At 38.1% G+C, this 27,109-nt stretch overlaps 1 protein-coding gene across 2 annotated transcripts in view; it reads right to left on the bottom strand.

Moving 5' to 3' along the window:
* IARS1 (isoleucyl-tRNA synthetase 1) overlaps positions 1–27,109 on the bottom strand; it is a 110,443-nt gene that overhangs the window by 70,018 nt on the left and 13,316 nt on the right. For both annotated transcript variants that reach the window (XM_050904485.1, XM_050904484.1), the window contains exons 7-13: positions 21,853–21,970; positions 18,945–19,092; positions 16,322–16,409; positions 11,413–11,473; positions 9,683–9,778; positions 4,675–4,797; positions 3,138–3,229 (exon numbers count right to left, since the gene is read on the bottom strand). In XM_050904485.1, coding sequence (XP_050760442.1) covers positions 3,138–3,229; positions 4,675–4,797; positions 9,683–9,778; positions 11,413–11,473; positions 16,322–16,409; positions 18,945–19,092; positions 21,853–21,970 — 726 coding nt within the window. The remainder of the gene's footprint in view (positions 1–3,137; positions 3,230–4,674; positions 4,798–9,682; positions 9,779–11,412; positions 11,474–16,321; positions 16,410–18,944; positions 19,093–21,852; positions 21,971–27,109) is intronic.

Genomic DNA, 27,109 nt, shown 5'->3' with positions numbered 1-27,109 from the left:
TAAAACCTGATAATAACAGTTTCTCACATGGTCTTAACATACTGCAAAAAGAATGTTGGGACAATAAACTGGTACCCAACCTCTATCAGGAATAAGCAGCTGACAGACGGGGCTGACTGAAGACAAGCTTTAGTGCAAAAGTAGCTTCAGGCACAAAGGATCTATGAAAAAGAGACAAGCAGATGAAGCCATAACCATTTCCCAGGCTTTCAACCTAACACTGTTTATAATACTTGATAACCATTCCAAAGCACCCACAGAACATTGGTTCCACCTACATGAAGGTAGTAAGAAAGGGGAGATGGCACAGTTTCCCTGAATAATTTTCTTTCTTCTAGTTGTACTGCCAAGCAGTGCCTCAGCAGGAGACAAAAAGAGAACAATATACTGAAAGTCTGCCCAACCAGTGACATCTTACACATTTCTGCCCCTCGTGAGTGGAGAGAAAGTTGAGGAAACCAGATTCAATTCTTTGCTGTAGAATCAAATGAGAAATACCCATTGCTGGGTTGTGTTTTCCATCAATACAAGACAAGGGAAAAACCACCCAGACAGACCTTAAGTCAGAGACTGATGCTTACAAAATTCCTGCCTAAACATTCCTTTCAGTCTCAACTGAACGATGTTTTGTTCCCCTTATAAATACGTCCTTTAGAATTGTATCAGAGGAATCAAAAGCACCTGAGCAAATTGCCTGTTCCCTAGCAGGGCCACAAAATTAGCATTCTCTGAAATACAATGTTTATACTTGAAAAGATAAAGATTGGAAAGATCATTCTTTGTGGACACTACACACTCCCAATAGTTTTCTCACACCTGTTTTGGACTGCACAGCTGTTGAAAACAAGTTATGGTGATCTTATTCCCATTCCATTTTCTCAGAATTTAGGAAACAAATGATAGGTAACTGACCACGTGCTATGAAAGATGCTTCTTGGCTTTGCTTTCGCTGGCTTGAAAAAGACAAAGCTCTGTATCTCTAAGTGATAGAGCTTCCCAATATTGCTTCCTAACAGAATGGCACACAGTAGCTGCAATGGACACTTCAGCTGTCATGCTGGTTACCTTTCCTATTTCAGTTGTTAAACTGCCACCTAGACCACATAGACGCTAAAGATCTCACATGTACATAGAGCGGTTTTGACCGATGATCTCCATCTTCAGCAGTTCCAATGAAGGGGAATTCTAACTGAAAACTACTTACGAAGTTGTTACTGTTTTCCTCTCTCAGATTTTAAAGTTTGGTTGACAGAAAATTGCTACATATCACAATAACAAGAAAATGTAGAGAAGGACCTTAATTTGATGATATGTAAAAAGAGGGAAAATATCTCAACATACTGAAGATTCAACAACTGCCTGGTTTCAGGGAAAAGCATGAACAATACTACATTAAGCAGAAGAGTCTGATTTCAAAGTTTTCTTATATTAATCAAAATAACTTACAACTATGTATGAAGTTAAGAACTACTCTTCTACTTTTAGCATATTCCCATTATGGTTTGATTTGTGATGGCAGTGAAATGAGCTTTTCAAGTAGAATCCATTATTCTGTTCTTCCCACCACATAATTTGCTGCTAGGTGCTGCCTGCAACTTATGATCAATCAACAAAAACGTCAACAGAGTGGCAGGATTAAGTATGTTCTACAGAATCAGCATTTCTACATTACTGGTTTGTCTCAGAAGGCCATGACTGTACGTTTGAATTGCTACATAAGAAAAAACACAAGCATTGCTTGGGTTTGGGCTGCCATTTTTCAAAAACTGTCCCAAATCATCAAGGACGTAACACATGAAGAGCAATTCCCCTTCGTCCTCTAGGTAGCTGTTGGAAACAAACCAATCATGCTATTCAAGAGCAAGTAAAGGTTATTCTTGCTATAGATCAAAGATAAATGCACACTGCTAAAACACTTCACCTAGTAGCATTAAAGCTAGACAGAGAGAAAAGCTTTTATCACAGTTACTTCAGTACAGGTGCTGTACGCATCAGATATTACTTAAAATGTTCAAGTCATTTCAGATATGAAATTAGATATTTTATTTTTTGAAGTGCGTCTTTACTTCACACTTAAAAAGTTTCTTTTTTTAAATTTGACATTGTTCAGTGATTTTTTTTCTCAATTTTGCAATAGCAATTGTATACATTCAAAACCAGAGCAGACACTAATAAAAATATCCTTCATTTCTACATTAAGTTTCTCTAGCCTATATTTCTCATAACCAAAACTTCTTATGTTAGTTTACTATACTGAAGGCCCATGGAGACTTGCACATGGAGTCCTCCTTCAATCTCTGCAGAATTCCCAGTCTGACAAGGAAGATTCGTGACAGGCCACTGTGCTGAACCACCTACCTGACATTCCAGAGCTAATCTTGAATTTCTAGTTGACAAAACCCAAACATTTCTAAGAAGTCCCCACAGATCTTATAAACATGTCAACTGCTATTTCTGATCAAACACATAACCATTGTTTGTGAACTCCATTCAGGAATGACTGAGCAGAAAAACATATTTATGTATTACACTTACTACCCAGCACAGTGGATAAATGCTAACTTTTATTTTAAGCAGCAATACAGACGTTTCCACATTATAAGCAACTGGGCTCTACCAGACTCCAAAGAAAGAAGTAATTTTACAACGTTAAAAAGATGTAACTATGATAACAGCTATAATATAACCATTTTATCCAAAACATGGAAAGTTTGAACACAAACATTTAAAGACATTCTGCGATATACTTATTTGGATACAATTCTACCAGTCAGTACTTAGCTGCTTAGAAAATAAGCTTTTTTAGACTTATTATAGCCGTCTTCAAAAGGTAGTTAGTAGTACTACATGCAACACTGAAGAAGGAGAAATTCAAACTACAAAAACACACCTGTAAAATCATAATAGAAAAAATTTTCAGCACTACACTTAAATTCATCAGATTTATGGCAAAAAAAATTAATTTACTTGATTACTAAACCAAAATTGGAGCTCTCCTAATTCAATTTCTTGATTCCCGTTACTTTTAGTCTTGTTAAAAAAATTAAGTAGGTCAATGGAGGGGAAAAATGAGACAAACCTGAAGAACTACTCAGTTAGAACCCTCAATCTTAAAGCCATTGCACTTCTCTCCTTACCTCCAGCAGAAAGGATAGCTGTGCTTAAAACTACTGCTGTGAACCAGTCTGCCTTTCTCTTTCAGTAATTTAATGATGTTCTTATCTGCATCCTAAAAAGACAGAACAAAACATTTTCCTTGGAATACAAATTTCACTATTTCAGTAAGCTACTACAGGATTTGTCTCCAATATCCGAATTAAGAAAATGCCTACAAATAATCCAGTATTTACACACACAAAAAATCCCAAAAGCTTCTATACAATTTATGCATTTACTGCAGAGGCACTGTAACACACTAAATTTGGAAAGTTATTTGCTCTCCAAATCCTGGTATACAGCATCAGTCCTTTTTTGCCCTTAACTCTGTTTCTACATACACACAACTGTGTACAAAATTCAAATTTTCTGCAGCACTAATACAAGCCAGAACTCATATTATTTAATATCTTAAATCTTTTATTGAATCTTCCAATTTTGTGGCAGTAAGTCACATAGTGCTTCTTACCTATTATTTAGACTTCACTACAACACATTCCCCTAACGTGACTACAGTTACAGAAGTTGAAGCATCTTTTACAATACCTTACTAACTAAACAGGATTTACATTCTAAGCTGGAAGTGAAAGTTGTATATTAATAATCAAAGACAATCTACTGAACAAAAAAGTGCCAACATGACATTAAGAAAGGAAAAAAAATACAAAGATCTATGATACAGCAATATTCATAAGTTAAGAATTCAGCATCATAAGAATATTTTCCAAGAGCCTTAAGTTCAGATTCCTACCAGCAAGAAGCTAAACATGTAGCCTCCAGTGTTCTCTTATTTGCCTTAATATACAGCAGGAAGCAATGATAGCTGTTTGAGTTCAAATGCAATATAAGATTTTTAAGTCTTTTTCAAGTAAATTGTGTTTACAGGAACATGCTTTGCTATCAAACTGTAGCAGCAAGAAATTGGCTAAACCCAATTTATTTTCTTAGCACACAGAATTAAAGAGGCACTCCTTTTTATGGATTTGTGTCTGTAGCAATCTGGAGTTCCTGTGGGTTCCTTTTACATGGATTCTCTTGCATCTATTGGCAAGTAAACTCACATTGCAACACGTCCCACAAGTGGGGAAAATGACTGGATTTCTCTCTAACAAGTCACATTACACTAACTGGCTGGCATAAACTTAATGATGACATCTGTGAATTCAGAAGTCATCCAGAGGTAAGGGAGGCCTCTGCACACTTGCCTAGAGACTGCATAACATTTCCATAAGAAACAAGGAAAAAGTGAGACCCTTTCTGCAGTAGATGCAAACAGGAGATACTCCTCTTCCCTGTCACTACTAGATACACAGTATTACTCATGTTTCAAAGTCTTTCTTTTTCAGATATTGTAATAAACAATTGAAACATTGTTGCAAATGTTAAAACGGTTTGTTTTTTCCAGATACCAAAGACACATGGAAGACAAAGCCACTTAGGGAAAGAAAAGAACACTTCTACCATATACAAAATTTATCTTGAATAAAGTAGTAATTTACTTTCTCCAAGACCACTAACCTTCACATACTGTCCAGCAAAGTCAGTCACTTCTGCTGTGAAGCAGCCTGACGCATCAACAGGACAAACGGGCACAGAATCTTTCTGAATGATATTAAAATCCATGCAGACTCTGTAATCATCCTACAAAAAAGACAAGCGCCAAGTTTTAGAAATACAAAATACTGGTTAAAATATCCATCCCTGGAAAAAGAAATTAAATATTAAATAGAAAATGTGATGACTGGACAAGAATAGCAAAATACTCAGCCTTCGCTAATCCCAAATATGCATAGGAAAAGATGTATTTTACAGGATTGTAGTTTTACTCATCAGAGAAATGATGATTTCTTCAGAATATATGTGTTTTCTCTCACCTAGTAGGGAGGATATGTGCATGTGCTTCTGTGCATATACACATACATGCATATATATATACACACACATATTTTATGTGTGTGTACACACATGCATACATTGTAGTCAACAGCTTCAGGCTACTATTGCATAGTAAAGGAATGACAACCACTATGTCATGCTCTTGTACCAGCCAGAGACTTGTGTCTGTTTAGCACGCAAGCCTCCATGGCATTTTTCAGAAAGCAGGTTGTTTTAATCAATCTAATTCTGGAACTCCACATAAGAAATCCCATTTTCTGAATGTCTTAATGATCCAAAGCCTTTAAATCTGTATTTCTCAATCTTTGTTGGCCCGTAGGCAACGCTACTGACCAAGAACCACACATGGACAACATCACAGTTTATTTTCCTGGCCAGCCTCCGTTCAAATTTTTAATTTCCTGTAGCAGTAAGGGAAAAAAAAAATTAAGAAAAAGAGAGTCACTTCAGACTTTCCTGAATATAACTAAACAACAGTATCTTAGAAACATTAAACCAAAATTATTAGGGGAATAGAAAAGTTCAGATTTTAATTTCAAGTCTGAAGTTAAAGTAAGTCCATCTCAATCAATTATCACTCCAGATTACCCACTTTCTTGCCCTAAGGCAAGAGACCATTATTAGGGGTGGGAGGGGAAGGGAGAAGGGCACAGTTACCGATCAGTCACTCTCAGCATGTTCACATAATCACTTCATTCTCCTCAAAGAAAAAGGCCCTGTCTAAGCCTGCATTAAGTCAGGTTGCTTTTTGGAGTCTTAGAGGTTCCTGTATTGCTGCTCTGACAAAACGGGGGAAACCACAGACTTCAGGGACAAAACCTGAAGTTTTGTGTAGTGTGAAACAGAACCTGCAGTGACCCTGCCTGCCAGAACTGGCAGTAGTTGAACTGTTACCCTCCTCTATGCTTAGAGCTCATTTATCGTTCATAAAACACAGCAAATATTTCATAGGAGTCGCACTCTAAAGCAATTAGTCCACCTTAATCAAGGAGACCACACCAGAAGCAAGTATGTAAATAAGCGTTAAATAAGCAAGGGCTCCATAGCTAGCTGAATTCTTCTTTTCTAGATATAACGAACGCAGGCGAGCCAACTCTGGGCTGACAGAGCAGGGTTTCCAGATCCCTTCTGTAGTCCTCATCCTGTACCTCCAACCCTACCCACTAGTCCCTGTAGTTACCAGCTCCCTCAAGCCAGACCCGGCAGCTGTTGCCTGTTGATCCACAGTATATTTTACAATGATGAAACTCATCCATAGCAATAGTGAAGTTGGCTACTTCATGTACCAAGGCATTACGCGTAGAAATGAAAAACCACTTCAGCTACAGTGCTCATTTACTCTAGACCATAGCCTCTTTCCACTCTCCAGCAGCTGCAGACAGCCATCATGATTATTCAGCCTCCACTTGGTCAACCAGCTTCTTCAGTCAATAGATTAACTGAGACAAGCCCATTCTCAGTTGACCTTTCATCAGCTATTATTGCTGAGATACAGCAAGCAGACTGCGATGCTTAAAATGTAGGCCAGATGACAGAACTAACGTCAACCCTGATTTGGCAGTGAATTGTAAAAGGCTTTGAAGAAGCAGCCAGCAAAGACTACAAAGCTTGGCACACTCACAACCTAGCTAAAACATAATAACAAACCTTCCACTTCGCATGACCTAGGTCAAGAGGTGGTTCAGTTTGATTTGCATCGCTGATGCAGCCAATGATGTATAAAGGGCTTTGCTATTTTGGTTTTCTACAGTTAGTTCCTTTCTTTTGAAGAACTTGAACTTGAATGTAAAAGCTTTCCAGATTGACCTGCCATTTGATTTAATGAAGATTTGCTTCAGTAACCACAACCGCCGAATATATTCAGGCACATACAGAAATCCACAAATGCTAAGCTCCACTGGAAAGCGAAGACAAATTTCAATTCTTTCCAGGACAGAAATCATGGTGTTCACTTTTGTACCCCTGCCACGACTATATCTCTCAAAAGATTACAAATAAAAGTTGTAATACACAAAATGAATGAAGCAGAAGCTATTAAACAGCTCATTGATGAGAACTCAAAGCTTTTCTATCTGAAATTAAAAAAGAAACCAGCAAAACAAAAATATGAAGTCAAGAGGTTTACCTTCAGCACTTCTTAACAAAATCAACTATACTTTTGCAGTTTACTGAAAAGAAAGTGCACCAGTAACATATCTATGAAACTTCTGTGACTCAGTCTGAGCAGGCACTAGAAGTATAGGGCTTGTATGCAAATTAAAATGTCACTAAAGCTTTTCAAGTTGACTGTGGATACATCTACATATAATGAAATGCCTGAGCAGCTGAATTTTAGTGTCATGTTAATCTGGAGGTACAATGAGTTTACAGAGTTTTTAATACAGGTTTGTCTTGTTCTGTGAGCTTTAATTTTGATGTCTTTTGAACTGAAATAGAGTGCTCTGATATTGTGTAGCAGCTTGTATTTGGCAAAAGCACCACACAAGACAATGAAACTACATATCCTGGAACTAAATGACAGTGAATTTTTTACTTTAAATTTTGTCGGAGAAGGATACATTTCTAAGCTATCAGCAATACAGAATAAGTATCAGTAAGTAGGAGTAAAACCCCCTTACTTTCTAACCCTATTTATCAAAGGGACTTACTTATATTGAGGGAAAGGGATAGAGACAAGAAATGACAGTGAAGGACTGTGGTCTATTTCTTCTCCTCTGACCCTCGCCTCCTGCTCCACTTACCCCTTTCCTATTCACCTTCAACACAACAGTAAAGGAAGTCGCACAGAAGCCAATTAATTAGGAAGACAGTCCTGCCTACAATCATGAGTTATCTCCCTTCTTTCATCTAGGCTTGTCTAAAAGCAAACATTTAATGCCAACACATGTAACACTCAGTATTCTATACAGAGCCTACTGTACAGTGATGAATTCCTGAACCTAAACCAGAACCCTTCGTGAGCCTTTCTGAATAAAAATAATCAGTGGGTTGTCAAAACTGAACTACATGCATCCCAAAAGAAAAAGGTAGCAGCATTAAGTGCAACATACACTATGCAATTTCCTTCTAAAGGTAGCATAGCCAGTTGACCCAGGTCTATGCATCATGCATTATAAAGTCAAGCTGCTCCTTAGCTAACGAGTGCAAAGTTTTATTTGTGTGAGGAAAAAGTACACTAATATCACAAATATTTTATGCTTTTTTTTTTGCAATACATTTAACTGATACTCTCATGTTTTTAAAAAAAATGGTTTTAAATATAATTGCTGACTTCCCAGGCGAGAGACACAAAAGATTCTTTTTTCCCCCCCCCTCTGTGTTTACACAAATCTCTATGGGCTTATAACAGAATCAAATAAGAGGGCAGATAATCCTTGCTCTAACTGGCCAGTCAGGCTTTCCAACAAGCTGCTTCCAACAACTAAACTGTATTGTGCAAATACACAACAAAACAGGACAGCAAAGGGAAAGCTTCTTCCAGAGCTCCTTCTGTATGAGCAGCCTATTCCCTTCCTTTACTCCATCTCCTACAGCAAGAGCTCCTGACTCAAAACCAGGTCTGCTCCCTCACCCCTCCGTCAAGTCCTTGCAAGATTTAGCTATAGGGGAGTGTCTGAGGTGCAAGTAGTGTGATAGGCTTTAGACTCCTTAAGACACTTTACCAGTAACCATGAATTTATCAGCTAATAACATACAGCCCAGTCCAATTTTCTCTATTCACAGCTGTCTTAAGCTGGCACATCTTTTCATATCAATGTTCATCTTGACAATGGAAACACCACCACAATGGATGCACTCTTCAGAAAAATGCAGAAAAAAAAGACAGGAAAGGATGGGATGCCAACAGTTTCTGGAAATGATGACAGAGCTCGTGGTCCATGGATTGCTAATTGCTAGGCATTGGCAGCTCTACTGCAAGTTTTTTGAGGGCATCTTTGGATAATGGCTGAAGACAGGACACTATACAAAAAGGACAATGAGTCTAAACTAGTGCATTTAATTCATGTGTCTAAAAACTGAAATGATTAAATCCATGAAAAATTATCCCTCTTAACCTTCAGAAGAATAGACTGAGGGAAAAGACAATAAAGACAGGAAAAAGAATGGAGTGCAACAAAATCCTTTCATGCCGAGGGATAAAGTCTCAGTACAAAAGCTGTCAAAGCATTTTCTCATTCTCTAAAAGCCCAATGAGTAATGAAATTGTAACACTGAAGAGGGGCAGTGTGCTGAGCAGAACTGCTGTTACCATCCAAGATTATCACTTAGCAAAGCCAGTTTCGACTATCAGTGCAACAGATCATTTCTTCTCAAAGCTGTAAATTTAGACTTTGAGAAAAGCCAAGATCAATGACACTCAGAAGACAGAGTGGTGAGTTCACTTTCACATACCACAACAATAACCAAATCAAGGGACACCTAAAATCTCCAGTCTAGCACACAACAGGCACTAGTGAGCGCAAGAGCTCATTACAATACAATGCTATACTGTAGTTTTACATTTTTAAGTAGCAAATGGGAGGATTGTTTTATATCATAGTCACCCCCACAGACACTCCCCAGTAGCTGGAAAGCCAAGTAATGTGTGTTGGAACAAAACTGACATTACAGATACGTAGTTCATACTCACAGCACCAAAATAGGGGGCCTGATGTACAACGCCTGTGCCTTCCTCCTCCTTCACGTAACTGTCTACTACCACAGCAAAGGCACCTTTATCTTTGCACTGTAACACAAAAATATGTTTTTCATATATATATGTGTACATACATATACAGCAAAACAGAATTCTTAAGAACATGGAAGAGCCACTAGCCACCTGCAAGAGTAAAGAACTGCATCAAAAATAAGTGACACAGTAAAATGTGACATTCCTAACATTGATCATTTCCCATAGCTAAGATGCCCAGGCTGTATACTTCATTTCAACAGTGTCAAATGTGATTAAATCTAAGATCTCTCCAGAAGGCCTCATAGTCAATTACTCTTCAAGCCACAGAACTTCACACAGTTCTGTGCTTAACAGACTACAAATCAATACACTTCTGTAAGTGAGGATACAACCAAGAAGCTACAGGGATTCTATATACAGAAGTCTCCTTGCATTTTTGTACATCCACTGTACCTTCTAATGTTAAAGAGAAGTTTGCTTTCATAGTCATATATTTTCTTTATTTCCTCCATAGAATGAGAAGGTGGTAAGTATCAAGTAAAAAAAAAACAAACAAAAAAAAACCCAAAACCAAACCAAACAAACAAAAAAAACCAAACGAGAAAAAATTGCCAAGAAAAGATCTGACAATTTTCAGTGTGTTCAGTACGTAGATAACGAAAACTAAAGAGCTATTTTCTATTCCTTAATACAGAAGTAGTAGAAAAAATTACTGCAGTCACAGCTGAACCAAATATGTTACAAAATATTAGGTTTGGCTTGTTCTGAAGAGGGATATTTTGAGATAAGACATCCATTCTAAAGAAAAACGGTAGGCGCCCATCTGCTCCTTAGAAGTACAGCAAGACTCAAAAAATTTATCCATTCCCAACCTTTACACCTGCAGTCCCATTTTTCAGATTCAGCTGTGTTTGACCTTTCTGTAGAAATAACAGGTCCTGCTCCCTACAGAGGTTCTCTCACCTTTGCCGACTTCAGCACATGCTTCAGAACAGATGGTAGTCACAAATGACCAAATCCGTTACATGAGTTAACAGCTGCTTCTCCAGCAGTATTGTAATCCACTTCAACTCTTTGAAAAATTTAATCCATTTTTAATCAGAATTTTTTTCTTTTTAAATACAGAAATTCTCTACCCCCTCTCCTATTGCTACACATTCTGTTATCATCTGTGGTGCTATTAACTACACTAGACTTACACAGTGCTTAAATGCTGCACAGGAGGACATCCATAAAAACCAGATATATCAGTAGTTATTTTAGCAAAGGCTTTTAACTCTTCAATGAAAAACACCACATGTCTGCGACTTATCCACAAAGTCATTCTCTTGTGAATACAAAATTTGTGGACTTAATAGACAGACAACAGAAGCTCACCAGATGAAAAGTTGAGAGAATACTGCCTATTTATTAATGTGTACTGGAAGTTTCTCTGCAATCTGAAATTGAACTACTATTTATCACTGAATTCTTACTCTAGGTGTATTTAAAACGTAAGGGGGAAAAAAATACAGAAAAAAGTCAACTTTCTGTTTTTCAACCTTTCACTAGGATTTTGAACTACTTTAATACAACCTGGGGTTTGTTATTAGGACATAAGATTTTTACAATATAAACAAGGAATACTGAGAATGGTTTTTATTTTTGTCTTTGTATCCTGTATCAAACACCAAACTTGTTCATCTTACCTGAATAAAATATTCAAAGAGTGGTTTATATTTCTTGCCTTTAAGAGCAATGCCAGGAAACCTGAGGAGAAGGATTTACATGAACACAAATTAACAACTTGAAAATGGCTTAGTCAGCTGGTAGGCATGCTGTTCTTTCCCTGTTTCCTTTTTCCCCATCCCTAACAGAATTTGAGTTCATAAGGTGAAGAAAAAAGTATTTCCTCAATAGTTTGCTTCCCTTTTCTACACCTCTTTGGCAATTTGGACTTGGACAAAAACCATAACAGGTCTTAATGCATCTCTGCTAACAGTCAACTGGTACACTTGTACCTGATGGTCTTTCAATCAAGCAATCATTGTAAATTAATGTACAAATTAAGCATTAATAACAATCTCTTTCTGGTAAAGCTGGGCAAGGAGCTTTTGAATAAAACACAATTTCAATTTAATATTCATAATAAAGCCCTATAGCTCAGCATGTTCAACAGAACTAAATAAGCACTGATCCAAACCAGCTAAAAGTTACACGCACAGAAGATTGTGATACAGGGTACTGCAGCGTTTAAAGCTCAGATGCCTCATTCCTTATTCTAAAACTAGGCATCCAAACTCTCCACGGGCATCTCAGAGAAAGATCCAACACAGACAGGACTGACTGAGGAACTAACTGAGCCAGACAAGAAATGTAAGACAGAGACAGAGCCTGTAGATCTGGCTCTCTTCAGACTTCTGACAACAGCTGACAAAGACAGTGATTAGGTTGGGATTCACTGCTCAGAACCCTCCTGAAAGTGCTTAAATCGTCCATTTCAGGAAAAAGTCTAGTTAAAACACAACTTCACCTAATAGATGGGATAGCTCTCTGAATATGTCACAGCTGTGGTCTTTCCCTATACTCTTCTTGATCCACATCTTCCAAAACAATGGTCAAACCATAAAACACTTGACTACTTCAAAGTGGGGAACTCTTCAAAGCTGTTTCATTGCACAGAAAGGAACTCAAGCAGTGTTTAATGCCAAGTTAAAGAGCATGACTCCTCAGCTCAGCATACATAATATCCACTAGGAAAAGGAGAGGTTTCTATTTTAAGCCACAGCTTCACGGATGGTTTATATATTTTATATTACAAACAGCCACAGGAATGTTTGAGGTGCTTAATTGGGATCAGATGACAGAAAAGCATCCCAGTGCTCAGCCACACAGATGTGGGAATGCTCAGACACAGAACGTGAAGCACTAGAACTGGCTTTTTAAAAAAAAAAAAAAAAAAAGGCAGTTAAATTCTTACTTAACGCAAGGCAGTGAAAGGTAAAGGTTGTGGATCGCACTCCCAATTTTCTCTTTTGAGATCTGAAATACTTCATTTATCAAAGTCCTGAACTTCAAGCTGAAAATTTATACAATGCTGCCTTCTTGTGACCTAAGTTACAGTAATAACAGAGTCATTTAAAATCACCATAGTAATCCTTCACTCTCAAGAGATTAGAAATCTTTTTTGGACTCTCTAGAATCCAAAAAGAGACAACAGTGGAAAATAGTGTAAAGAAATGAAGTGTTCAATATGCAAATAGACTGAAATGTAACACAAAGGGAGGAAAATGTTCATCAATCATTTCATATCTACCACTGCTAAATAAAACAACATGCCACTCAATGGCCACAAGTGGGGTAATATACCAAGACCAATCCATTTGTGCAAAGCAGCCGACAGTATTCTGATAAAGATGGTAGCCATCTCACCAGTGAAACAAAGATGAAGTATTCCCATTTGCTCTCACACAAAAACCTACCATCTGCATCTGGGAGGAAAAGGGAGAGAAAAATCAGGTTTGAGGGAGGGTGGGAAGGCTGAGAGTACTCAGGAAGTTCAGATGACTTCAGATACAGAAAATTTTCAGTAAGATCATTCCTTGACCTCAGCCCACCACCTGGTATAGAGCAAGTGTCATGAATTTCTCCCTCAAGGGCCTAACTGCTTGAGAATTTAAAAAGTGAGCTAAAGAAAAGAAAAAATTTAAGAGTAGAAATGGGAAAGTTCATTTCCATGAACTTATATACTCATAGATCTAAATCTTCAAAAGATCTATTCAACTACCAGCTACCTTTTAATTGTCTCACATTTCATATTTCAGAGAACTCATTTATTGCACAACATAAAAATTGGAGCATGACCAAAAAAAAAAATCAGCTTGAGAAGACTGTAGCACTAATACAGTGTCCTGGTTTTGGCTGGGACAGAGTTAACTCTCTTCTTAGTAGCTGGTACAGTGCTGGGTTTTGGATTTAGTGTGAGAATACTGTTGATAACACTCTGATGTTTTAGTTGTTGCTAAGTAGCGCTTATCTTAAGCCAAGGACTTTTCAGTTTCCCACGCTCTGCCAGCAAGCAGGTGTGCAAGGAGCTGGGAAGGAGCACGGCCAGGGCAGCTGACCCAAACTAGCCAAAGGGCTATTCCATACCACGGAACGTCATGCCCAGTATGTAAACTGGGGGGAGTTGGCCAGGAGGGGTGGATCACAGCTCAGGCATCAGTCAGTGGGTGGTGAGCAATTGCATTGTGCATCACTGGTTTTTTCCTCTCCGCTCCCCCCCCCCCGCTTTTTTTTTTGTTATATTCCTTTTCATTACTATTATTATTATATTTCATCATTATTATTATATTTTACTTCAGTTATTAAACTGTTCTTATCTGAACCCACGAGTTCTGCCTTCTTTCCTGATTCTCCTGCCCATCCCACCGGGGGGGGGGGGGGGGGGGGGGGGCAGGCAGGGAATGAGGGAGCCGCTGTGTGGTGCTTGGCTGCTGACTAGGGTTAAACCACGCCATACAGAAAGAAGAATATACTGCTCTACAAGGCGAATAAAAATTGCTAGCAGCCTTATGTATAGGCACAGAGAGGCAAAAAAAATTTTTTTTAAAAATAATCAAAGATGGGGGGGGGGGGAATTAGAAATACAACCAGAGACATAGGCAACAACAACTGACATCTGTGTATGATTGTCTTAAAGAGCAGGAACTTCACAATTCTGATGTAAACACCACACCAAAAAAGGCCGAAACATTCAGTGCATTCCTGGATACAGAATGACTGCAAACAGACTGAAATTAAATTTGTAGTATTCCATTAAAAGAAGAATTTGGAACCAAAAGACAACAGATCAACAAGTTTAATATATCTACCTTGGTTTTGGGTTTTTTTTTTTTAAGTCTAAAGCAAATGAATTCAAAAATATTTAAGAAAATAGAGTGGGTTTGGTAGAAGGCTTAGTTTTTAGACACTCTGAAGAGGTTTCAAAAGACTGGAAAGGAACAGAGTACCTATACTTCAAGAGAGAAATGGAGTACTGATAGACCAAAGAAACCAGTCAGACTAGCATAACAACATGATTCAACTTTAAGTGACTGAACATTTTTTAAAGAGTGAAGTGTTAAAGAACGTATAATATGAATTTGTCAAGAATAAGTCACACCAAGCCAAATTACTTCATTTTAGGCAGACTAACTAGCTTAGATAGCAAGCAGATAGATTTAAGTCTTAATGTTAGTAAGACTTTTGACACTTTGAGATATCATTCTGACACACACAAATACTTTAACTGGGTGACTGTACGTTTACATGGACGCACAACCACTTTGAGAAAAAAGTTATTGTTAATTCAGTATCAGACTGAAAGATTTCCAGTGGTATCCTGGCAGAGATTATCATAACGCTGACACTATTCAATGATTTTACCGATGACTCTGAAGGGAGAAAAAAAATCTGGAGATCAGAAGTTCTGTCAACCCTGAAGCATAAGAGCACTGAAAATCATCTTCATAAATTGAGTACCAGCTTAAACTGCTATAGAGCAAGTGATAGATGAAGAGAATTCAGTTGGGGGCGGGGGGGGGGGAGAAATCAATGCAGAAATACAAAATAAGAATTACTCAGCTGTCATACTATGAGGCATCAGAGTAGACAAAATCTTAAGCAAACATTCCAGCTCTATATTCCCCAAATTCGATGACTACATGTAATTGCTTAGCTGAAATAAGATGTATCGTCTTTTTTTTAAATGTTTTTTACATGTAAAGCTTTCAACTGCTTGGTAAAAAAAAGATAAATATAAAAATAAAAATAACTGATGCCAGTGAAGAAGAGTTGTTATTCTCAAAAAATTTTCTAGTCTTTGATTTTTTTTTTGTTTTATTGTGGTTTTATGTTGCGTGGTTTTTTGTTGGGTGTTTTTGTTTGTGTGTTGGGTTGGGTTTTTTACCCACTGCACAGGACTGAACAAAGTCAGCAGATAATTTGTTGTATTTTACCTCTTTAACAGGTTGATGTTTTATACAAAATATTTAAAAGAAGCCAAGCTACATATTTTGTCTGAGAGCTACAGAATTTAATACCTGCATCCCCTATCCAGTCTGACTTATCAAATAATTCATATTTTTCCACTGAACCAAGATGAACAAGCAGTCTTCAGAAAGCATTAACTGCCACTAACTACATAACTTCGATAGACCATCCTACAGAAGCAGTATTTGCTTGCTAAAGTTTTGCTTTTGCCCATTTCCCTTTAAACACTTACATGATGTTTAGAAAGTGTTCAGCATTTGGACAATCTCCAGGGTTTTTTGAGACTTTTAAATTAAAGTAATGTCTTTCTAAGAAAACACACAGGAAAAGGAAGGACTAAGGAACCTTTTCTTTCCCCACCGCAATACAGTCATCCAATGAAACTTTTATTCTATTTGTAGCCTCATGTACAAGACCAATTTGTTCTAGTAAATTTCAATCTCTTCTATAGATTTTTGCAAGATGTACACACATGCAGGGAAACTCATCTTTAGATAACTGCAAAATCCAACTGCTTGCAACATTTAACTTCTGATCTATAAAAATACTGGAAGTTAACAAGTGTGTAATAATTTATGTACTTGCCTATCAAGTATCTCATATTCACTGTCAGATTTGTACAGTGCTATCAGCCTGGATTCCATCAAAATGTAAATCTTTCCTGTGGCATTATCTAGAATATAAAATAAAACAAAGTGTTACATAAATCTCAATTTAATACCCTCATCTGCACCATTACGAAACCTTTCAGTTTATGCAAGATAGTATCATATTAGCTACAAAATGCCCAGAATAATCCTGCTGATCAACCACTAGTTTCCAGCTACTTCTTCCCCATACAGCCACTTAATGAACACTTTTCAAAAGTTAAGTTTAAACAGAAACCACAGGATGAAACCCAGTCCACTGATTTTCAGTGTGGTTTTTTGTTTGAGAGGCAGAAATATCCACCTTATCTATTATCATTGTGCCAAAGAAAAGCAATTGAAAAGTTTCAGTATATGTAACTGAAACAGAGGGAAACAATTGGAAGATGGACAATTACTACATAAAAATCAATATTATTAAGTTGACATTACGGGTAACAATTGCACTTTATGCTGCCTTTCTGACATTTACTATTCCAATCAATATTATGCTTGGATTTCTTTTTAAAGGAAGCAAATACAAATAAAAAGTGAAACATTATGAAGGAAACCCATTTTCTACCCCCAAACTACCCTGTTCTCTTAAATTCAATGACAAATTTTATTCAGACTATGCGCTGGTTTTGGCTGGGATAGAGTTACTTTTCTTCATAGTAGCTGGTATGGGGCTATGTTTTGGATTTGTGCTGGAAGCAGTGTTGATAATTCAGGGATGGTTTTGTTATTGCTGAGCAGTGCTCACACAGAGTCAAGGCCTTTTCTGCTTCTCACCCCACCCCACCAGCGAGTAGGCTGGGGGTGCACAAGGGGTTGGGAAGGGACACAGCCGGGACAGCTGACCCCAACTGCCCAAAGGGCTATCCCATACCATATGACATCATGCTCAGCATATAAAGCTGGGGGAAGAAGAAGGAAGGGGGGGACACTCGGAGTGATGGCATTTGTCTTCCCAAGTAACCGTTACGCATGATGGAGCCCTGCTTTCCTGGAGATGGCTGAACACCTGCCTGCCGATGGGAAGTGGTGAATGAATTCCTTGTTTTGCTTTGCTTGTGTGCATGGCTTTTGCTTTACCTATTAAACTGTCTTTATCTCACCCCACGAGTTTTCTCACTTTTACTCTTCCGATTCCCTCTCCTATCCCTCCGTGGGGGGAGTGAGCGAGTGGCTGGGTGGTGCTTAGTTGCCGGCTGGGGTTAAACCACAACAGACTACTACCCTACCAACTTAGTCAGGTCACTATCCCACCAGCAGACAAAGACATCCAAACCCAACAACTCAGCATCTCAGGCAGGTGTAGGTGTTATTTCTGAAAGTACTCAATAACTCTTTTTGAGATGACCAAATTTATGTTAAAACCTTTGAAAACCAAAACATATTTAGTTCTCTCTCAAAACAAAGAAAACCCAAACACAGGGAGTTCACTGTAAAGGTCTCTGCAATTTTTCATGTTTAATATCACCTTAGGCACACACTAGATTCATGTGGTTATGTTGGAACTGGAAATTATCTTCAGCATTTTTTTACTCCAGATTAAATGCCATTATTAACTTGAATCTCTTCCCCCTCTCTCCTTTTTTTTTTTTTTAAACGTACACTGGAAAGTCAGAAAAGGTGAGCGGTTTGGGAGACCCTGAAAACAGCAATGCAAGAAGTACTTTCATCCAAATTCCTGCTTACTATTTCATTTAAATTTAAAAAAAAAAGCGGGGGGGAGTTTGTAGATGAAGATATAATTAAAGACGACTGCATTTCAAGGATAAAATAAATTCCTTTCCTAAGTGAAAAGGAAGACACATCATAATATACTCCATTGCCAACTGAAAAAAATGGAACTGCAAACCCCAGAAAACTACTTGAAGCAGTAACGGGAAAAAACAATAGTCTGTATTGTTTAGGCACCCTACATGGTCTGTTGCATACAATTCCTGAAGTGCTGGGTGCTCTCGTGAAAGAGATTACCTTATAGTAAAACTTGTTTAGCCAGGCACAACCAACTGGTCCATGAGTAAGCCAAGGCACTTGGTCAAATGCACTCTTACAATAGAAACCACAGCATACACCTTGCCTTACATTTGTGCTAGAAAACACACTTCAGTCAGGTTGAGACTAGCATGTGACATCTTGGGTTTGTTACGGTTAAGAGTACAGAGATGTTCAGTTACTGCAACTTAGCTGTCATATAGCAGTAACTTGTTCATGAGTCTGAGCCCCAAGAAAGAAGGGAAGGAAAAAAGCTGGGGACACCCAGTCACACTTCCTTGTCTCTCAAATACAGTGTGACTTTAAGACAGATAAAACATTTGCTCTTGTTCTTTATTTCATCTATCAATAATTTTTAGGGAACAGTCCTCATAATGCATGTAAAATGAAAAGAGCATAGCAGTCGGAAATCATCAGCCACATCAGAAGTAAATCTCATCCTTCAAAATAACACTGATCCAACCCCAGCAAAGTCCTATACATTTAGCATAAAACAGTCTATCATACAACATATAGGTACATATTAACAGGCACTGAAGAAAGAAGTGTTCATTATGTCACCTTCAGTTAACACTTGCCTCTCAATTTTACATATTGCAACTCTGGATTAACGCAAAGGGCCAAATTACTAGGCAAGGTCCAAGGAGTAGTGGTCCAAGCAACAAGAGAAACACTTGCATCTTCATCCAGTGGGAAGCTCACAGTCACTGAAGGATCTTGAATGTCCTTAAAAAAAAAGATAAAAATCAAAGGGGGAGAAAGAGAGGGAGGGAAAAAAGATTTACTGCATGTATTAGTGAGAAAATACAAATCTAAGAAGTAGTAACTATTACTGCCATCCACCGAAACCTATCTTGCAACTTGCCTAGTTCATCACTGTAGTGGCAGAAGGTGAAGTGGTAGCATAAGAAAGTTTGAAGAGAACACCAGTCACAGTGTTCCTCCATTATACCAGTACAAACTGTCAGTCCAACAAGGCCACACGGTTAAAAGTTCGGATTAACAGTGGGATCTTGAGAATTAGCTGCCAAAACACCAAAGAGAGCTGAATGCCAGTTCCCTCCGGTACCTCTTATAATCCCATTTTAAAAGTTTATAATCAATCTCAACTGTCAGGAAAATCACCAGTTTCTCAGATACTGCTACACAAAGCCTTTTCCCACCTTTTCCTCTACAGTCGGGGAGTAGGAAGAATAGCCATCACTTAAGAAGATACAATCTCTTATTAAGAAGCTGTTGTTAACAAGGGAAAAAAAGTTTGGGGTACTTAAAAACAAGAGTATGTCAGTATTTAAAAGAATCTCAGGGAAGGAGACTTTTGTCAGCTACTCCATAAAACTTTGCCTTCAAATGAGTCAAAAGAATCCCCTGAAAACAAATTTTTCTTTCAGACAAGTACAATCCTATTCAGTCACTTCACATTTCACATACTATGAAAAGCAGATTGAAAAAGCAAGTCTAATCTTGCAAATGTGAAATTTTCACCGTTAATTTTAAATGCCAAACAAAAAAGGGCGCCATGCGCACAGCCCCTAAACACATGAATAGGTCCTATCCCTTCATCATGTCTAGTGCAAGGCGCTCTGGTTTCCGTCCAGCATCATGGAACAGTTAACGGCATCATGGGACAGGCAGCTATTTATGTCTGAGCTAAGGGCTGCTCCAGAGGGAATTTTCTGTGAACATCTGGTGCAGTCAACAGTAAAACACAAATATTACATAACTCTCGGACTGCGCTCAATACCAAGCAAAGATCGAGCTATCACTACAGTTCTGTCTCTACCAATTGTTAAACAACACCGTAGGCTATTCACTTCGTTTTCTGAAGCACTAAGTTGACCAGGTGGATAAAAACAACTGGCAAGCCATAAAAAATAACATCCAGGCTGCCAAGTAATGGCATTGTATAATGTTTTATCTGTTCACAAAATTATGCCTGCTTTCATCTGAAGACAACACTTCTTCAGTTAAATGTAATACAAGCTGCTGACATAGTTTGCTCAAGTGTACATTAGACACCTAACAGTTTCTAAACATGCTTCTTGTGTCCTACTTCTCATGATTTGTATTCTGATTCTCACAGGATCAATAAACAGAAGCCAAAGCCTGCTTTCCACAGTGAGAAACATAACAGCTGCCTCACACCCAGAAACGACTGGTCTCACCAAGAATAAATCATGTCAGCTTACGGACCCTCAACATTTCAAAATACCACCTCTAGCAGACAAAAAAAAGATAATTTTTGCATGAAGTGGCAGAGCAGCACCCCCACACACACACAGACTCTATTGGCTCTAGAGTAAAAAATAGCATAAGTATTTCATTAAGACTCAAGAAGAGAATAGAGCTTTGCTCTATGGAAAAGGGGCACGCACACATAAAAAACCCCAAAATAGTCTTTGTTCTAAAGAAAACTCATTAATCTGAGCCTATATAAAGTGTCAGTTAATAGGTACAAGCAAAATAATTATTTCAGTTGTCAGACAGTCACAAATATCAAGATATCTTTGCAGGTCTCACTTTCTTAAATCACAAAACCTTTATTCTTCAGTATGGTCAAATACCCCTCAGCAATATTGAAAGCTCTAGTATCTGTGGACTGCGTTGTACTACAAGTCTATTTAAACATTTGCTTTAACAACACTGCTTTTGGCCAGCAAATTGGCCTTTTTTAGGCAAGATGTAAAAAAGACCAGATGTACAATTTGTACTAGCTCTCTCCTGTAACGACAAAAGTGAAAGATTTATGATATGAGGATACGGAGGCCTGCGTGGGGATTGGAAAGGATACAAAACCTCTGTCCACAAACTAACATGAAATTTGGAAAACTGGGACACAAGTTCTGCCTTCACATACGTGAACATAAGTTTGTTGCAAATGAGAAGCTGCACCTACTATACCTAGTCATTCATTTTTAAAGGAACATCTTATAAAACACAGTGTACCATTCATTATATTAGGTAAAACATTTCCTGGAATTTCTCAATCTAAATTAGTGATTCTTAGAAGAGCTATTATCTTACTGCTCCACAACCAAACACAGTCTTTGACAATTCTTATTAATCCCCTCACAGAAGATTTCAACTCTGCCAAGGACCTTCCTCTTTTCAGATCTGCGCAGACAGGGACAGCTGCAGCTCTCCTCTAAGTGTTTACCATAAAAACCCAACACAGTGCAATACTCACCTTGAGAGCCCAGAAAAGAAGTAAGAGTAATTTGCCAGAATAAAACAAAGTATGTACTTTATATATCTCTAAGTAGTAACCCAGAAGAACAGGGAAGAAGGCTGATATCAAGTGATCCAAACAAATACAGCAAAATATAATAAAAACTAACCCATTTACTTAAATTTTTACTATCGATTTGGAGTGTAATAAAACGCTTATGTACCACCAAGCAAAAAATACTAAAGCTTTCCAAATCCAAACTGAAAACAATAGAGAAATCTGATTGCAACATATAATGTACACATGTACTGACTTACCTTGTAATTCTGATGGGACTCAAAGTTTGACAGTGGGGTGTTGCATGCAGTTGAAAAAGGCATGACCTTAACACCTCTATACACCAGTCCTTTGTCATACAGTTGCTTGAAAACCCACCTGGAAGTAAACAAGGAACATTTAACGGCACTTGGCATTTCAAATTTAGTAAATCAACTGCAAAATGGGGTTTTGCTCTAGCTGAAGTGCTGTCTGAATGACAACTTTTTTAAACAATCAATCATCAACTAAAGACAATATTTGCAAGTCAAAAGAAAAGAGATAAATTGATTGCAACTGTATTTCTGGCCAATTTCTAGCTTTAGCTGATTCTACCAGCTTGGCTTCCCATGCACTGACTGCACAGCACGTAGTACTTAGATGAAACACAAATCTGTATTGATGATTAATCTTTCTCAAATTTCTTTAATACAAAGACCACCTGAAACATGAACTATTAACAAGGCTGAAATCAGTCATAATTTAGAGAGGAGACGTGTAGTGACATGGCTGCTCACTTATCAAATGATCTTAAGCACCTACTACAGCAACCAGTGCTACAGGAGAGAGACAGATACAGATTAGAGATACCTGCAACCCACCCCGAGTAAATCCTGACAATCTGAAGACCATTTTTCACAAGAGGGCACAGCTAACCATGCGAAGCAATGAACTCAGTTTTATGGTCCCACAATTTACATTAATGTTCTCCTTTATTAGCTCATCTCACTCTGGACTTAGTTCCTGCCCAAGATCACAGTCTCACATCAAGCTTTAAGTCTGCTTACGAAATCTTCAATACAGCCTGCAGCATATTTGGATTCTTACGTTTTCTTGAAATAATCAAGACAGCACATAATATTACGATATGACAAATAGAGCCAATGGTCAAGATGAACAGAAGCTGGAAGAGAAATACACTTCACTAGTAACAACTAATCAAGCGTCCGTGTGATGGACAAAACCCTATGTTTCTCTGTATCTGAATACTGCCGGGTTTGCTAAAGGATCATCAACATTTATCAGCTTATCAGGTCCCACTGACTTGCACGCTTAGTGGTATAGTCCGCAGGCTGGCTACTGCAGGAGAGGGCAAGCCTTAAATAATCATGCCAAATTCAACTCAAAAATCAGAGTTTCTGCAGAGTCTGGTCATTTCAAATTCCACATCCAAATTATTAAACATTGCTGACTTTAAAAACTCCTTTACTCAAACTATGTTTTCAAACCATCCTGATCACTTTTCTGGGTCCCTTTCCAGATAAGCAGCTCATTGCTAAGCAACCAACCCCATCCTGGCAAGCAGCACTTCTTTCTGCAGGCTGTCATTTTGTGCTTGCGAATCTGGACCTGTATTTAAGCCAGTGTCTTGCCTTCTATGTTTGAAACCCTAAACTTCAAGACAAAACGCAAGTAGATAATTGCATTGATTTCCATCTGCAGCCTGAAAGAAGAACATCAAAAGATATGCACTGGCTTGTCACGGAAGTCATACGGTATCTTAATCAGAATAATTATTATCCTGCAGGTCAGACAGTTGGAGAAAATACAGGCTGTCATATGGAGAATACATGCAGTTCACTCAGATTCATCCATGGGCCTCTAGTAAAAGTCCAAAATTTCCTATGAATGGTCACTAACATCAGAAAAATTAAATAATCTGAACTTTAAGATGGATAAAGGCTAAGAGACCCTCAGCAGCATCAAGTTCTGCCACAGAGTAGCCAAACCCAGAAGTCTTTCAGAGCTGTGCACTCCAACAAAGGTGCCTTACCTTACACATACAGCTCAAAAGTAACCTTGTTAAAGTAATAAATGTCACCCACAGGCAAGTTGTGGCTGCCCGACCCCTAACCCACATTCAAAACATAGCAGTGAGTGCATCTGTTTTACAACAGAGACTGTATTAACTTAAACTTGCATAAATATAAATCTGTCTTTTATAGAAATGATTCGTGAATATAGTTTCATCAGCTTTCAGCATATACATTTGAGCTGGCTAATTGCAAAAGTTTTTGTGCAAGTTAAAAAAAATTTAAATGTATGCTTACCATCTCAGAGCATAATTAATGCAGACTGTGACAAGTGACAGCATTTATACTGAAGGTGTTCTACTTGCCTTTCAAAAACAGTTAACTAAAATATCTATAGAAAAAAGCTCCACTTTATCTCTACTTTCTAAAGAGCACTGCCTACTAACAGCATAGAAGAAAACTACTCAGAGAAACACTGAATATTTAATTCAGCTGTAAATATAACTGTAAACTTCAGGAAAGGTGAACACTAGATGGAGCTGCCAAGTTAAAAATCCAAGCCAGCATCTCCCTCTTGTGGTAATTCTGCCCTATTGCAAGCCAAGTGCTCCCCAGTTGTTTCACTGCTGAACAAAAAGATGGGCTTTCAAACCACATCGTTCTTCAGAGCTCTCATTACAGTTCATAACGACCACTCACTTGCAGTTTATCATAACCACTTCTCTCAGACAACCACTCCAACATAACAAGCAGAACTGTGATTGAGTCAAGACTGCTGCTTGATGCAATAGCCCTCATTATCACTACAAAAAAGCAGTTCTGTTATCTTGAAAAACACCTAATTGGTTTCCTTAACAAGAAAGCTTCTGCGAACAGTTCTTGTGTGACCATCAGAAATGCACAGGAGATGACTGCCCAAAGAGCTTCGTGCTAGCAGCACTGCCCACCTAAAACAAAGCAACTGCTAAAGATGAACCTAGCTCTAACAGTAAGAGTCACTCACAGGTCAATATCACGTTTTGCTTAAAAATTCAACACATGAGATTTTAGACAATAACCTATCAGTGTTTTAACCCTTATGTTTGCAAAACGTTGACAATTTGCAAGAAAGAGGCTCTGGGTTTGTAAGCCAAAATTGAAACTGCAGTCCTTTCTGAAAGAAATAGGCTAACAAAACCACAGAGCTCCTTTCTACTGACAATCAGAAAAAGTTTATTCACAGAAGTTAGAAATTAAACCCTGTTCCCCTAAATTTTGCTACGTTTCTCCTCAAATGTAAATAAATTTAGTTGTATCCTCTTGGCTGTGGGAGCAGCACTTACATACTCCTTTATCAAAGAAAAATGAGGTTGGGGAAAAGGTGAACTCAAGATGCATATTCCATCTACTTGTTAACAGAGAATCTGGTCCCTAAAGATGCAAGGTATCTTTAACTTTTAAAAACCACAACACAAACTGAAAACACACGTTTGTTGTTCCTGAAGTGTCACAAGGGGATGATACAACTGGTTCGAGCCCAGTCAGTAACCAAGACTGTGAGTTACTCTCACAGGCATAACTTCCAAGAAATTAGAACTTTGCTACAATATTCGTTGATCCAAGCCACATATACACCATGCAAATACCACATGGATATAATAAAACTCCTACAAAGGGAGTTTTTGCTTCCAAAAGATACTGAATCAGTCAATGCAATACTCAAAATACCCTTGGCATCCCACACAAAATCCAACATCCCACAGTATTCTCTAGCAGATGCAAAATCAAGTTGCCCTCTTCAAACATGTACATTCACTTCATATTGAAGAGAAGGATTTGATCTTAGAGCTTCTCAAGTTCTTAATGCCATTTCTTTGGGGTATCAAATGATTTCAAGTAATCAAGTGGTTCTGTTTGCAAGGACTCAGTATCTAAGGGTTTTCTAAGGGTTTGAAAACTCCTAGCTTTCCAGAAAATGAAAGTACTCATTAGTAATGTTGAGAAATTATTTTCAAGCTCATATAAAGTGCTTTTCCCCCTTTTTATTTAAAAAAAAAAAAAAAAAACAAACCCCACCCAACAAGAATTGTAAACTCAGTTACCGACAAACGCTAAAAGTAAGGTGGGCAAAACATTATGACAGCAGGATCTAGAAGCATATGATTTCAACATATCCATGGTAGTATAGATAATGAACAAAATTATTGCTGCATGGCCTAGTAGCAGTTCATGTCAAGATAAAGTGACAATTTAACAGCCTTAAGAAAAGTCCTGTCACCTACACAGTTCAGCAAGCAGACTGCATCCAAACAGCACCATAAGCAGCAGGGATTCTGAGAGAAAGTTCTTCTGTGACTCATCAGCAACACTCGAAAGACAAGATAAAATCAAAAAGAAAGCAACAATCGAAAACAGATGCATGGGGACGAAAACCAGAAAAAGGTACTCAAATAACACTGGACATGAGTCAAAAAAAAGCATAAACATAAGAGGAACATTAAGTCCAATAACAAACACAGCCAGCCTGTCTTTAGAATACCATCTTTGAAAGACACCTTCTTAAGACAGACAGGAAAAGCATCTGTTCCGGGGCCTAGGAATCGTAAGTACAGAAGTTGTCAAGTCTCATGTTCAACTACCAGTGAAAGCTTTAAAATCCCAGCATATAGAGATCATTCTGCTCCAGGTCTACCCTCCAAGCTCTCAACTAGCAAGAGAGAGGGGGTTTCCTGATGTAATCTTTCGATCAGTGTGTTGAACGATTCTGGATCAAGCCAGAAGTGCAAAATACCTGTATAGCAGAAGATATAAGTATCTAAAACTGATGCTAGACTTACCCCAAAGATCTTCAAAATACAGGTAAGGAGATAAAACAACAAAGACTGGAATGGTAAGAAGATAACAACAAGAGGACTAGAGCACTAAATGCACAAAAGAAATACAAGTATGAGAAAAAAATGCAGATAGCTAGTAGGAAAATGGACAAAACAGATTTCTTATGAACAGTATCTCTCTAGAGAATTATTAGAGAGTCATGGAATACATAAAATGCAATAGTAATTCCTATTAGGACCCAAAGATCTGTTGTTCCAAAATTATTCTGGTTTACTGCTGGATAAACTCCACATGCAGAAAAAAAATGAAGTCAGAAAACAACTTTTTCTCCTTACACAGAAAAGAAAAAAAACCAACATAACAATCCAGTTGCTTTGATCTTTACAACAAACCAGTCCTCCTCTCAATGGGGAGTCCCCATCCATCTTCTCACTGAGAAGGGCTAAGGCAGCTGGACACTGACATAAGTGACAGAGCTCATCTTGAGAACATGGAGTATGAAAAAAATGTCACGCCAAAACGAAGACAAAGCTACACACGGAGTCAGACAACCGAAGGCAAATGTTTCAGTTTCAGGAGCTACCTACAACCTCTTCAGCTGCAGCTCAGAAGGAGTGCAGTGGCACCCCAAGCCTGATGCTACTACAGAACAAAGGGCAGGGCTGTGAGGCCAAAGGCCACACCTGGTAAG

Source organism: Gymnogyps californianus, chromosome 13 (assembly GCF_018139145.2).
Source record: "Gymnogyps californianus isolate 813 chromosome 13, ASM1813914v2, whole genome shotgun sequence".
Classification (NCBI taxonomy): domain Eukaryota; kingdom Metazoa; phylum Chordata; class Aves; order Accipitriformes; family Cathartidae; genus Gymnogyps; species Gymnogyps californianus.
Note: the sequence above shows the minus strand (reverse complement) of the source record. Positions and strands in the feature narration are given on the sequence as shown.